Raw genomic sequence first — 12046 nt, forward strand, 5'->3', positions numbered from 1 at the left:
GTTCCATCTCTAGGGTTAATATTCTGACTTCAGTGATTGTTTCTTTGCTTTTAGTCCCTTCACCCTGCTAGTCATCTTCACATAAAGGATACTAAATTTTGACAAAACTTTCTGAATTTTGTTGTCCAAAACAATATAATGTTTTTATTGCCAAGGATGAAGTATCAATCTTAGTTACTTTATAATGTAAAAATGTACTACTTACTGAATGCTTGCTATATGTTTGGTAATTAAAATTGTACCACTGTCATCATCATCATCATCATTCTCATTTAACTAGAGAGAAGTCAAGACCTTCATTCACTGTCTTGTTTATTAATTAGTGGCTGGTGAACATAGTAGTTGATTTAACAGTAATAGTACAACATTTGGCATATCTCTATAGGTATACAGGCATCCAGAGCAGAGGGGATAATAAGATTAGGCAAAATGTCAGAACCAACTGCACATTCTCTGGAAAAGTCCTTGTAAATCTAAGGAGATGTGGCATGTATAGTGCTGCACATGGTTTATAATGACCTGCCAAAGTGACCTAGTATAGTGCAGTGGTTTCCAAAACTAGACTTTGTTCAGTCCAAGGGAGTTGGTAGAGGTCCTATCCCTTGCTACGACAGGGAGAGGAGGACCCAAACCATAGAGGTTTCCTATTTCCCTTCCTATACTTCAAACATCTCTGACTTTACCTGGCATTACTTAGTTCCCCAATTAGAAGTAGATAGACATACAGATTTTAAAAAAATGAAACTAGAGTTGAGATGCACAAACACATACAGAAAGAGAGAAAGAGAGTACTAGTCATGAACAGAATAATAACTTTGGAATCAGTTTCTTTGTGTTTGAATCTACTAATACAATTATAAATATGTTTATTATTGGGAGACTCAGGCACAGCTTTCAAACATTCTGAACACTAGTTTCCTTATATGTAGTGGTACACAAAGATTTTTTGTTGGACAAATAAGCAAATGAATGAACAAATGAATAATTTTATATTTTGACAAAAATAAACTTGTAAGGTTGTAGTAGGAATTAAGGCTAATGTAGAAAGAGTTTAATCCAGTCTGCCACATAGTGGTTTGCAAATAATGATAATAGCTATTATTATTATTATTATTATTATTATTATTATTATTGATTCAGTGCTTCTTTGGTTGATGTACAACAGCTCACATGGTACTTCTCTCTAGGCTAGACAGAGATCCTTGTTAAACTAGGAGCAAGTTTTTTATGTGGTTGAATATTTGGAACATGCCTAAGTCCAGAGAAACTGTTTCATTGCAAGAGAAAATTCTGGGAATCTCAGAAGCTTCTTGGTTTTCCACTTTTTTTAAAAATTCTTTTTTCAAAACAATTTCATTTTATTTGTTCTTTTTAGATATACATGACAGTAGAATGTATTTTGGCATATTATACAGATATTGAGAATAAATTATTCTAGCTAGGACCCTATTCTTGTGGTTGTACATGATGCAGAGTAACACTGGTCATGTATTCAAATACAAGGCTAGGTAAGTTATGTCTAATTAATTTTAGTGTCCTTCCCATTTCCCTCCCCATTCTCTTCCTGTCATTCCCCTTTGTCTAATCTAATGGACTTTATTCTTCCTCTTCTCACCCTCGCTTGTTATGGATTAGCATCCAAATATCAGAGGGAACATTCGGCCTTTTTGAGACTGACTTGAGTTTTTGAGACCGACTTATTTCACTTAGCATGATATTCTTTAGTTCCATCCATTTACTGGCAATTGCCATAATGTCATTTTGCTTTATGGCAGAGTAATATTTCATTGTGTATATATTCCACATTTTCATTATCCATTCATTTGTTGGTTTTCCACTCTTAAGAAGTGTGACTTGGGTACTTTAATGACTAAAATAATGGTGACCAATGGTGTAGAAGAAGCTGTGCCGTTGGGCCAAGCGTACCAAAAACAGATGGCAACTCAGCAGGATCAAAATTCTGAAGCCCAAGAGGTGTTTATATTTGCCCTTGCTATTTCTTGGACTTGACTCATGTGACCTAGTGACATCCAAGTCTATATAGTTAGCACATTTGTCCTTTTCATAAGGACAAATTATGTATCTACAGGCTTTTTTTCTGAAAGAGAAGAGAGGGGAGTATGTTGGGCTTTTGACCTGAAAATTTATGTCTTTAATCTACTTAAGTCATTCCCAGTTAAATATCATTGTCTTATGTATCAGATTCATCTGCTGTAGAATATTAAGTTCTCTAGGGTAAGACCTTGTCTTTTCATAAGTTGTGTAAAATGGCACAGACACTTTTAGAACTCCTGGTATAAAAGACAGTTCTCATTTGTAACAAAAGAATAAGAACCCTGGCAGCTACATGACATGTGTGCAAGAAGAATCCCCATCACAACATATTTTAAAGGTATGTTTCCCTCTAGGAAAACCCAATAATGTCTCCAAATCTAGAAAATAGACCATTGAGAGTTAATTATGTAAAGAGTCTTTGCTTTACAAGACAACTTTCTTTCTTTCCTTCTTTTTTTTTTTTTTCCTACTAAAGAGTCTCTTTAAATAGCCAGATCTCTTTTTGGAGTATTCAAAATTGGATTTGCTTTACAAAACGTTGATTAGATTCAACTTTTCAGGAGCGAAGACTGTGCAAAAATGGGGCATTGCCTGTCAGATGTCAATGGCAAAATCTCACTTAGTGATCACAATGAAACAAACAAGCAAAAAAAGACTCAGCGTTCCTGGGTCCCACCAAAGTCACAATGTCCAAACGTGGAAAATGGCTTTTATAGGCATCAGATGCCTTTATTCCAGTAAGGAAGGTTATGCTAGCTAGCATTGGGGTCATTGACCATCTGTAATAGTTTGACTTTGGCAGCCAAGGGCATCAATCTGAGGTCTGAAGCAATTACACATTATTCATATAAAACATGCTTAAACAGGTATACTGTTTATTGAGACAATTATGAAGGTAAAGCTAATGGCTTTTTTTTTTTCTTCAGTGCTAGGAATAGAATCTAGGGCCTCATTAATACTAGGAAAGCTCTCCAACACTGAGCTACTCCCTCAGCCCAGATGACCTGTATTTAAATAAATGAAAACAGTGTTTGTGGGAGATATATTTTTTTCTTTCACACATAAATTAAAACAAAAAGAGGCAAAAGAGAGTTTGGAGTAGGACTAGCTAGGAACATAAGATCTGAAAGAAAGACTCCCCTTATTAGAGCGAAAATTTCCCCCTATGTCAGATCCCCTATCTTTACAAGATAAATGGGCATTAGTCATTAATGCTAGTTCTCATCTCTGGTGCATAGCAGGAAAAAATCAGTGTATACTGCATTGTTTTATTTTGCAAGTAAGTATTATACAAGCACTTTGTTAGACTCAAAGACAAAAAGAAGACAAGGAGAGAATAAATAAATGTACATTTAATAAGACATCTGAGCACCTTTAAGATCATACAATGTCTTTAGGCAGTGTTCCCAACAAACAAATATACTCCATTTCAAAGATAGCAAATATAACCAAATACACTATTTATGTTTCTTTCAAGGATACTAAACCCTTGGAAAGGGTCTCTAGTCTTGAATGAGATTTAGGCAGGCTGCTGAGAACCCATCTAGAATAGAAGTTCTGTCCATTTTGCTGAAAGGCTAACAAACACTTGCATCAAACACTTGAACACAAATTAGGGTCAGTAAGGAGTATTTGATAAGAAGTAAGATACTCAGAACAGGGCATTAATTTCTCTGAGTAACTTCATCCTCTTGCCTTGTAAAACTGTGTATGCTTTTCATGAATGTATAGAGTGTCGGAATAGAAGGAGTGTTTAATATATTGAATTGGTTGTGGGCCTGAGGATGAGGGTAAAGGAGGACGAGGAGTTGGGGGCATCATGAATCAGATGGAATGAAAGATAAGTTGGAGAGTGGTGGAGAAGAAAACAGTTAATTTGGATTGTTTGTTTGATTCATGTTTAGGTTTGTAGTTCAGTTTCTGCTACACTTGCATTGACAAATATCCCAGCCATCTCTCTAATGCACGCAGTTTATGTTCAGAACCAGGGGCAGCACAGACAAGATTTGGGGGTAAGAGCGACCCTCATCTGTCACCAGAGAGAAAATCTGATTTGTACCCCTCAGAGAGAAGGTTCTCTAGGGTGCAAAAAATGTGTTGATGGGACTATCTGGGGAAAGGGTTAAGGGTGAAGAATAAGACAGATGAAGAACCGAAGCATCAAATTTCCTAGGCAAGGGAGTGCGGAAGGTGGGTTGATAGCAGTGTGGGGGTGGGGGTTTCTTCTGGTAGCCCCTGCGCAGAAGAGCAGGGAACTGAGAACATACGGGGCAGAGGCTCCTTATGCCAGGGCAAAGTGTTGGGGTATAAGGGTGGGTGGGGGCCTGAGGGGTGGCTTGGAGCCCTGGCGGTGACTGCCTGACGTCACCGGACTCTCTGGCAATAGGCTGGGAGCTGAGCTCCCTGAAGCAGCGGCGAAGGCGGCGGCGGCGGCATCGCGGCTCGGTCTCCGGCCCCTGAATTCACTCCGCGCGTTCTGCAGCCGCCACTGCAGCCGCGCAACGGGGGCTCCCTCCCAGTAGCCAGCTGGAGGTTCCAGGTAAGAGATGCTGGGCGGCTAAAGGCTAGGGATGACCGGGCGGCCCGGAGGCTGGGTGCGAGCGGGGAAGAGGACAGCTCCCGCGGCCTGCGCAGGCACCCCTGCCAATAGCTTCAGCCCCTACCTCTGCCCCGGCCGGCCGGGGCTTGCGTGTCGCCTGGCTGCTCCGCAGTGCAACAGTTTGCAGCTGCCTCTAGGGAGCCGCAAGGAGGTTGTGTTGCGTGCTGCGGCTCTACCTGGCTTGGTCCCCAGAAACAGCCTCGGGGCCCACGGACTGGGTCTGGGAAGGCCAGAGAAAAGGTCCGTTTCCCAAACTTTGCAGGAGGGAACCCTCCCCATTTCAGTTCTAGCTCCCCTAGAAAGAAGCTGAATGCTGTCAAGTGTGTGTGTGGTGGGTTGCAGGGAGATGGGAAAGAAGGGGGCGTTTGCGGAGATGTGTTTCAGCTGAGAAAGGTGCTTCAGCTGTTTTACCCCCTCTTTTTTTGGTGGGTGGGTGCGTGGGATGGGGGGGCGGGTGCCAGGCAAGAAGGTTGGAGAAAGAACGGGGCATGATCCTAGTGTTGGCCACCGCTGTGGATAGAGGCTGAGCGAGATGTGATGCTAGGGGTGTCCCCTTGGGAATGGGACCTTAGGGGTCTAACGCCGTCTAAGGACGAAGAGTCTGGAGGGGGAGGGACGAAAAAGAAGGACTGCATACCGCGAACCCACCCCGCGGTCCGGAGTGGGTGCTGGAGAGGGTAAGATCCAGGCGAAGACGTCCACAAAGAGGGGCGCAGGGAACAGGAGAGACAATGCTTTGGGAAGTAGGAAACGCCATCTGAGGCGACTGCTGTCTGTTGCAATTAGAAAGTTGTGGAGGACGCAGGGAGACTGCTTTATCTGCTGAGTAATCTGCACCTCGGTGGTGCCGGCTTGTACCCGCTCCCAGAGATCAAGTAAGCCGGCAACTGGCTGCTCTGGTGTGCTGCCAGTAGTGGTAGGGTTGGGGTCCGCGGGTTGCGGAGAAGACCAACAGCGCCCAGTTAAGGCAGCATGCCCAGAGGGCCGCTTTGCGGTGGTGGCTGATCCTTCTCATTCTCCGCACTCCCCTTGGCAGCCTCCGGGACCCTAACTAAGCTTGTTGTCTTTGCAGCCCGGTGCCTCAGCGAAGGAAAAGGGCGAGTGGAGACACGTTCAAGGCGGGACCGGAGAGGATTTCCCCGGCGCCGCTCACTCCCTGGTCGGCTTGCTTGCCATCAGTCGCTCTCTCAGTCCTTGGTTGGTGTGCGCACTCCCTCCGGCACCAGGGAGTAGTTTTGGGTGGCGTGGGCTTGGTCCTCTTCTTGGCTGGTGGGAACGGAGTGTTCAAGAGAGGAAGCTTGGTGGGCCCGGCCCCTCCCAGCCCAGCGCCGATGAGTGCCCGGGCTCCAAAGGAGCTGAGGCTGGCGCTGCCGCCGTGTCTCCTCAACCGGACCTTTGCTTCCCCCAACGCTAGCGGCAGCGGCAACACGGGTGCCCGCGGCCCGGGTGCAGGCGGCGGCGGCGGCGGCGGCGGCGGCAGTGGTACCTGCATCACGCAGGTGGGACAGCAGCTCTTCCAGTCCTTCTCCTCCACGCTGGTGCTGATTGTCCTGGTCACTCTCATCTTTTGCCTCATCGTGCTGTCCCTGTCCACCTTCCACATCCACAAGCGTAGGATGAAGAAGCGGAAGATGCAGAGGGCTCAGGAGGAATACGAGAGGGATCATTGCAGCGGCAACCGCGGTGGAGGTGGGCTGTCCCGGGCAGGTAGTCAGGCCCAAAACCAAGGAAAAGAAAACAGGCTGGAGAGGCAGTCCCGGGACTCTGCCTTCTGCGCCCCCTCCAACTTCTCCTGTTCCTCCTCCTCTTCATCCCCTGGTCTTCCGTGCCAGGTTCCCTGTGCTCCTCCGCCTCCACCGCCAGCCCCCAGTCCACAAGGAGCACACGCAGCCTCCTCCTGTTTGGACACAGCTGGCGAGGGCCTTTTGCAGACGGTGGTACTGTCCTGATTGTCTAGCCCCTCTCCTCACCCCTTTCTCGTTTCCACCATCTTTACCATCCTTGCTTCCCTCACTTCCTTCCTTTTCCATTTTCCTCTGCCCTTCTTTCCTCTTCCTTCTTTCCTTATCTGCCCTCCCTTTTACTATGTTTCTCCTCCGCCGAGGCACTGTGCGGTATTGTAAATATTGGGCAAGGAAAGTCTCGGAAGAAGAAATAACGCTGATAATTCTTTATTGATATTTATAGTAATTATTATATTACTAATTACACAATCCAAGCGCATGACAAATCACATATTTTCTCATTGTCAATGAAGGATGCATCTTCCCTCTCCACCCCGTGTCCCCCTCAATAAGGAGGAGAAACCGCACAAACTACCAAATACATAAAAGGCATTGCCACCAGGAGCAAAGGGAAGGGAGGGGGCCCGGTAATGTTGTATATAGCTGTCAAGTTAAAAGTTTAGTTACCTTCTTCCCCTTCACCCCCACCCCAGCGTTCACTTTTCCTTTAGCTTTTCTCTACTCCCCTTTTCTCACCCTCAGCTGGGCTCAGGCAATAGTATACTATTTTAAAAAGTCTACATTTGGCACCAAGACAGCAAGAGACCACAGAGAAAGTCCCAGAAAAACGTTAAGGACAGGTAACCCTCTCCAGTCAGCCATCTTCTCACTCTTTGGCTAACCATTACCTTCTCCAGGACAGAGCATTTAATTTACTTTTAGAAATGTCTCTCGCTGGCCGAGCATAAGTACATTGAAATCTTTACGTGAGTTAAAAACAAAAACAAAAAATCTGCTTTCGCTCCCTGCCCCACCACACTTGTACATCCTTTGACTTGTGGCATTTTCAGGAGTCAGAGGATCGGGAGCTGTCCAGCCAGGTCTGGTGCTGAAATCGCCTCACCATAATGGTTACTTCCTCTGGTTGAGCCTGCGGAGGAGGGGCTGTTTTAGAAAGTGACTGGACTGGCTTTTGGTTGGCTTCTTTCTTCTTTTTCTACAATCGGGTTAGCGTGTACTATTGATTTTATTATTATTAAACGTTGCATAAGTTCCCCTTTTTTGTAAAAAGAAAAAGTATTTGGTGATGTGCAGTACTGAAAGTGCAGTATCTAACCAACCAGAATGTTTGTTTTATTTTTAGAACAAGTGCACCTTTGTTATATATTTATTATATTGGTACCAAATACAGAAGAAAACTATAGTTCTGTACAATGTCCTCCAAACTGTATATTCTTGTTCTTACTTTCCAGCTGTTGATATAATGGTTACCACTGGATGAGGAATTCAGTGGGGGCAGGCCTGGCTTCTGCTGTTTCCAGAAGTGTTCTTTTGTACCTTACTCTGTAGTAGACTGTTATAAAAAGATGACACATATGTTTCCCTTTTTCTTTTGTGAATAACAGAAACAACCACAGCAACAGAAAACAAACAAGTAATGGATGTGCAGGAATGCCATCTATTAAAATATGGTTAATATATAAACAATGCCTGTAGTTCTCCCTGCATGCAGTTACCACCTGGAGGCAGTGGTGTGTGTGCTTGCTTGTGTACTGTGTGTGTTTGGGGGTGAGACTTGTGGGGATGTTGGGCAATTTGGATGACAGGACATGCAAATTTCAAGAGAAGTTAAATCAATACATACTAACAGGATAAAAATGTTTACAGCTTGTTTAGTTAAAAATCTGTGCCTGCATCTGAACACAGCAAAGGAGGGCCTCTCCTCTTTCTGAATCTGACTTAACTTCACTCTATACAGGAAAAAACATTGAAGAGAAAAGAAAGTGAAAGAATATAAATATTTTGTTCTCTCTCCTAATGCCAGACAAGCCCATCTGTGTTAGAAATGGAGTCTGGCTATGGTTATTTACCACTTTGTTTCCTTTCGGTGAATGACAGAAGGGGCCAGAAGCATATTACAACCTTAATTATATGCAGTGGCATCCCTTTGTGGGAACTAACTTTTTGATGGTTATTCAAATATTTAGAAAATGTACAAATGAGAATGAGCTACAAAAAACTTAATCAAAATCATCTTTAATATGCTGCTGGGTGAAGGGCAACAGTGCCACTAAGTACATCCCTCTCCCAAGTAGTTAGTTGTTCTAGATTTTCTGTCTTAGTTCCAAGCATATATGCTCTTATCCAGAGAAAAAATATTACCTTTGTTGTTTTTGGTCATCTCTTGAATTGCCCATGCTCAATCTGCATCTTTTATAAAAATAATTTTATAAGCTTAATTTTAACCACCCATTATTCACCCAAGTCCTTTCCTGAAGCACAGAAGATCATCATTTAAGCATGCCATGTTGTGATGTTAGGAAGATCAGGTCTAATCTTTGAATACAATGTATTAAACAATGAACCAGGTTCTCTCCAGTGCCTTAGTCAGTTCCTAGTAATAGGTAAAAGAATGCATTAACACTTTCAGGCCACTAGGGAATCTGCGAGTGCATCAGAGCTCTACATTGTACATCAGAATGACTAAGGCACTGTGAGGAAGATAGTCCATTAACTTTTGTAGCTTACCCTCATCCAGCTGTAGTTCTTTAATACCTTATTACAGAATGACTTTTGGACTTGAAATTGGAATAGAATCAGGAACCCAGAAGGGAGCTTCCTCATTTCCAATGAGCTCTACTAAAGTGTATGGATATTACTTTCTTCCCTTATTTGGTGCACTTTTTACAGTGAATAATTTCCCATTTTATTAAAGCAATAAGATATTCTGTTATGAACAGTTCTAGATGATGATTCCATTTCCTTGGTGCTGAAGCTACTCATATGTTCTGGCCTTATGAATCATAGTGCATTCAAGGCATGCAATAATAATCCCCTTCAAAGGAGCAGCCTGTACACCCTAGGGTGGGGGATAATGTCCTATATAATTTTTTCCCAAAGGAATAGGGTGATCAAGAGAAATAAAATAATCATATTTATTGTTAAAAATATCTTTATACCTCTAAATATGGGCAAATATCTGTAATATGCCTTTCTTATGCACCTTTAAATATGCCTTTCTCCATTAATTAATTGACTATGGTTTGATAGTCTTAATAGTATCCTGTATAAAGATGATGCAGTCAGTTAGTCAAATGTTGTACTGAGCTTAATATACTCAGAACCCTAAACTTTTGGTGGTGTCACATGATATTTTTATGGGCAGGAAAGAGAATTATATGAAATTCCAGTAAGTCAGTCTCCATACAAATAATTGCAATAAGCACATATTCAAGCAATTTGTATTGACCCTGTTTAAAAGCATTGCTTCTTATAAAGCTTAGTTGACAGTCCCAGGAGTTTGGGAGGCTACCAATAGGGCATTTTGGTATTCACTTATGTGGAACCAAAGGTAATTTGGAAATAGTTAAATTTATTTTAAGGATTTTATTTACTGATGTCCCGTCATACTAATTGCTTCAACCCCTATAGCTACAGCTCAACTTCTGCACTTGCTATTCATTATTAATAAGGTGGCATGCTTGATTCTTATTTTTTTTTAATGAGAAAATTGGAGAAAGAATGCCATTATGTCAACTGTATGGGACTCTGAATCTTAAAGACATAGATGAATATAATCTTTAGAATTTATATACGCCCATAGATATGTATTTATATATGCTTACATTTTGTACAAATTTACAATGGACTTTTGTATTCTCTTTTCTGTCATTACAAGAATGAGATGGAAACCAAATAGTTGTTCCATCCTCTTTACCAGAGAGGATACTGAGAAGTCAGGTATATGCATGCACTTATTCTCTGGAGTCAAATCTGAAAGACTTTCTCTTTATTTAATGAAGGAGAAGAGTCCTGATTGGCTCAAGAAATTGGTAATTAGATAAGCTTCCTTTCCTATGTTAGTGACTCAAATGTAGCAATGATAATGAAGTTATGACCATATCAATCTGGTCTAAATCTCTAGGTGGAATGCAAAAATTATCCAGAAGAGGCTTAGGGCCTTATAGACCACAAGCCTGGATTGTGATTTGACTTTTCCTTTTCAACCTAAATGTTGTGTGAGATATAACTTACATATGCATAACTAAAGGTAAAGTGAAAATATGACAATTATTTGTTTAGTTTGACAAGTAGTTTTTGGAAGATATGGACCAATTAGCTTTAAAAAAACTTGTTTGGCATCTGACTTTTCCACCATTTCTATCTGTATCAATTGAATTAATTAGATAATGGCTAAAATTAATTTTCCAATGTGCAGACATATGCTTTAAATGCTTTTCTGTGGGTGATAGCTAAGCAATAGCTAGCTGATATTAAGTGGAAGTTATGAGCTAAATTAGAGCCAGAAACTTTAATCCAACCTGGTTAGCCTCCTTGAATCCATTCCCATGTGAATCTGGACTTTGAATTTGAATCTGAAAAGCCACTTATTCTTTTTTAGAACTAGTCATTGTGGCTCACAGATGTTTCAGTTTGTATAAGAATGAATTGCTCTAAATGAGGGTATTTAATCATTGGACTGAACATAAATCTGATTCTAATTTGGTTTTTAAATTTATTTGGTAACATCTGAGAAGCAGCTTATATGCTTGATATCAGCACATATTAATGTCATCAGCCTAATAATTCAATTGGTGCCATGTAGGAATGCTTAACTAAGAATAAGAGTTTAATTAGCTTTAAGTGGGGACAATGATTTATCAAAGTAGTTTTACTTCTCTGAGGCAGGGATGTTACCCTGAGACTTGTGATTGCATCGGGTTATTACGATAGAGAGATTAACAATAACAAAAGTGACTGCAACCACAGCAACAGTAGAAAAACTGATTTTTGAACTTGAACATATCCAATAGGTAGAATTAAAAAATATTAGAATTCATGAAAAATTTGTTTTGCTTTTCTATCAATAAAAAAGTTTTCTTGCTAATTGGCCTTTTGGACACTATTTTGTTATTAATTCATAATATAATAGGGTTACAGAATTTATTCTATTATCTTTAGATACAATTTTCTAAGAGAAACTGTCATTTAAAAATTTTATAACTCATCTGCTCTTCTTCACAAACCAACTGCATCTCAGAAATGGGGTATGTATAAATTTTACTATACAGTAAATTGAATCCAGTTTGATAAGTAAATAACCCCTTTGGATAGCTGCTTAGGCTCTTGAGGACATATGCTTAGGTTCTGATATTTCCTCTGCCTGCATTTCCCTAATATAACCATGAGTGTCAAGGAAGGATTTGGTTGACATAACTTTGTGGCACTAGGGAGAAGGGAAGCCTCAGATTCATTAATTATGATGACTCCCAGGTGAACTCTGCTGAGAAGCAGTTGGTCAGGTCTGCTCCCTAGTCAGAGGTGCTATTGTCCAATCTAGCTTTTGTGCTGACACTATTGCAATCTTAGACCCTGGACCTTTGTCCCCAGTCTCAAAGTGACTATCCACAAGAATCTATGTATCCTGACCCTGTCACCCCTAGGTCTC

General features: G+C 41.5%; 1 protein-coding gene across 2 annotated transcripts; it reads left to right on the forward strand.

The window, feature by feature from the left end:
• The first annotated feature begins 4474 nt into the window (after positions 1 to 4474).
• C11H11orf87 (chromosome 11 C11orf87 homolog) lies at positions 4475 to 11477 on the forward strand. 2 transcript variants are annotated; one of them, XM_047515940.1, is made up of 2 exons: positions 4475 to 4594; positions 5727 to 11477. In XM_047515940.1, the coding sequence occupies exon 2, from the start codon at positions 5986 to 5988 to the stop codon at positions 6601 to 6603; it is 618 nt and encodes a 205-aa protein (XP_047371896.1). In that variant the 5' UTR covers positions 4475 to 4594; positions 5727 to 5985; the 3' UTR covers positions 6604 to 11477. The 2 variants fall into 2 exon arrangements, with proteins under 2 accessions (XP_047371896.1, XP_047371898.1); XM_047515942.1 differs by lacking the exon at positions 4475 to 4594 and adding an exon at positions 5469 to 5529.
• The last annotated feature ends 569 nt before the right edge of the window (positions 11478 to 12046 follow it).

Source organism: Sciurus carolinensis, chromosome 11, assembly GCF_902686445.1.
Source record: "Sciurus carolinensis chromosome 11, mSciCar1.2, whole genome shotgun sequence".
NCBI lineage: Eukaryota > Metazoa > Chordata > Mammalia > Rodentia > Sciuridae > Sciurus > Sciurus carolinensis.

Excerpts from the sequence above, each read along its gene's own strand:
- C11H11orf87 (XM_047515940.1), top strand. The coding sequence starts at position 5,986 with ATGAGTGCCCGGGCTCCAAAGGAGCTGAGGCTGGCGCTGCCGCCGTGT.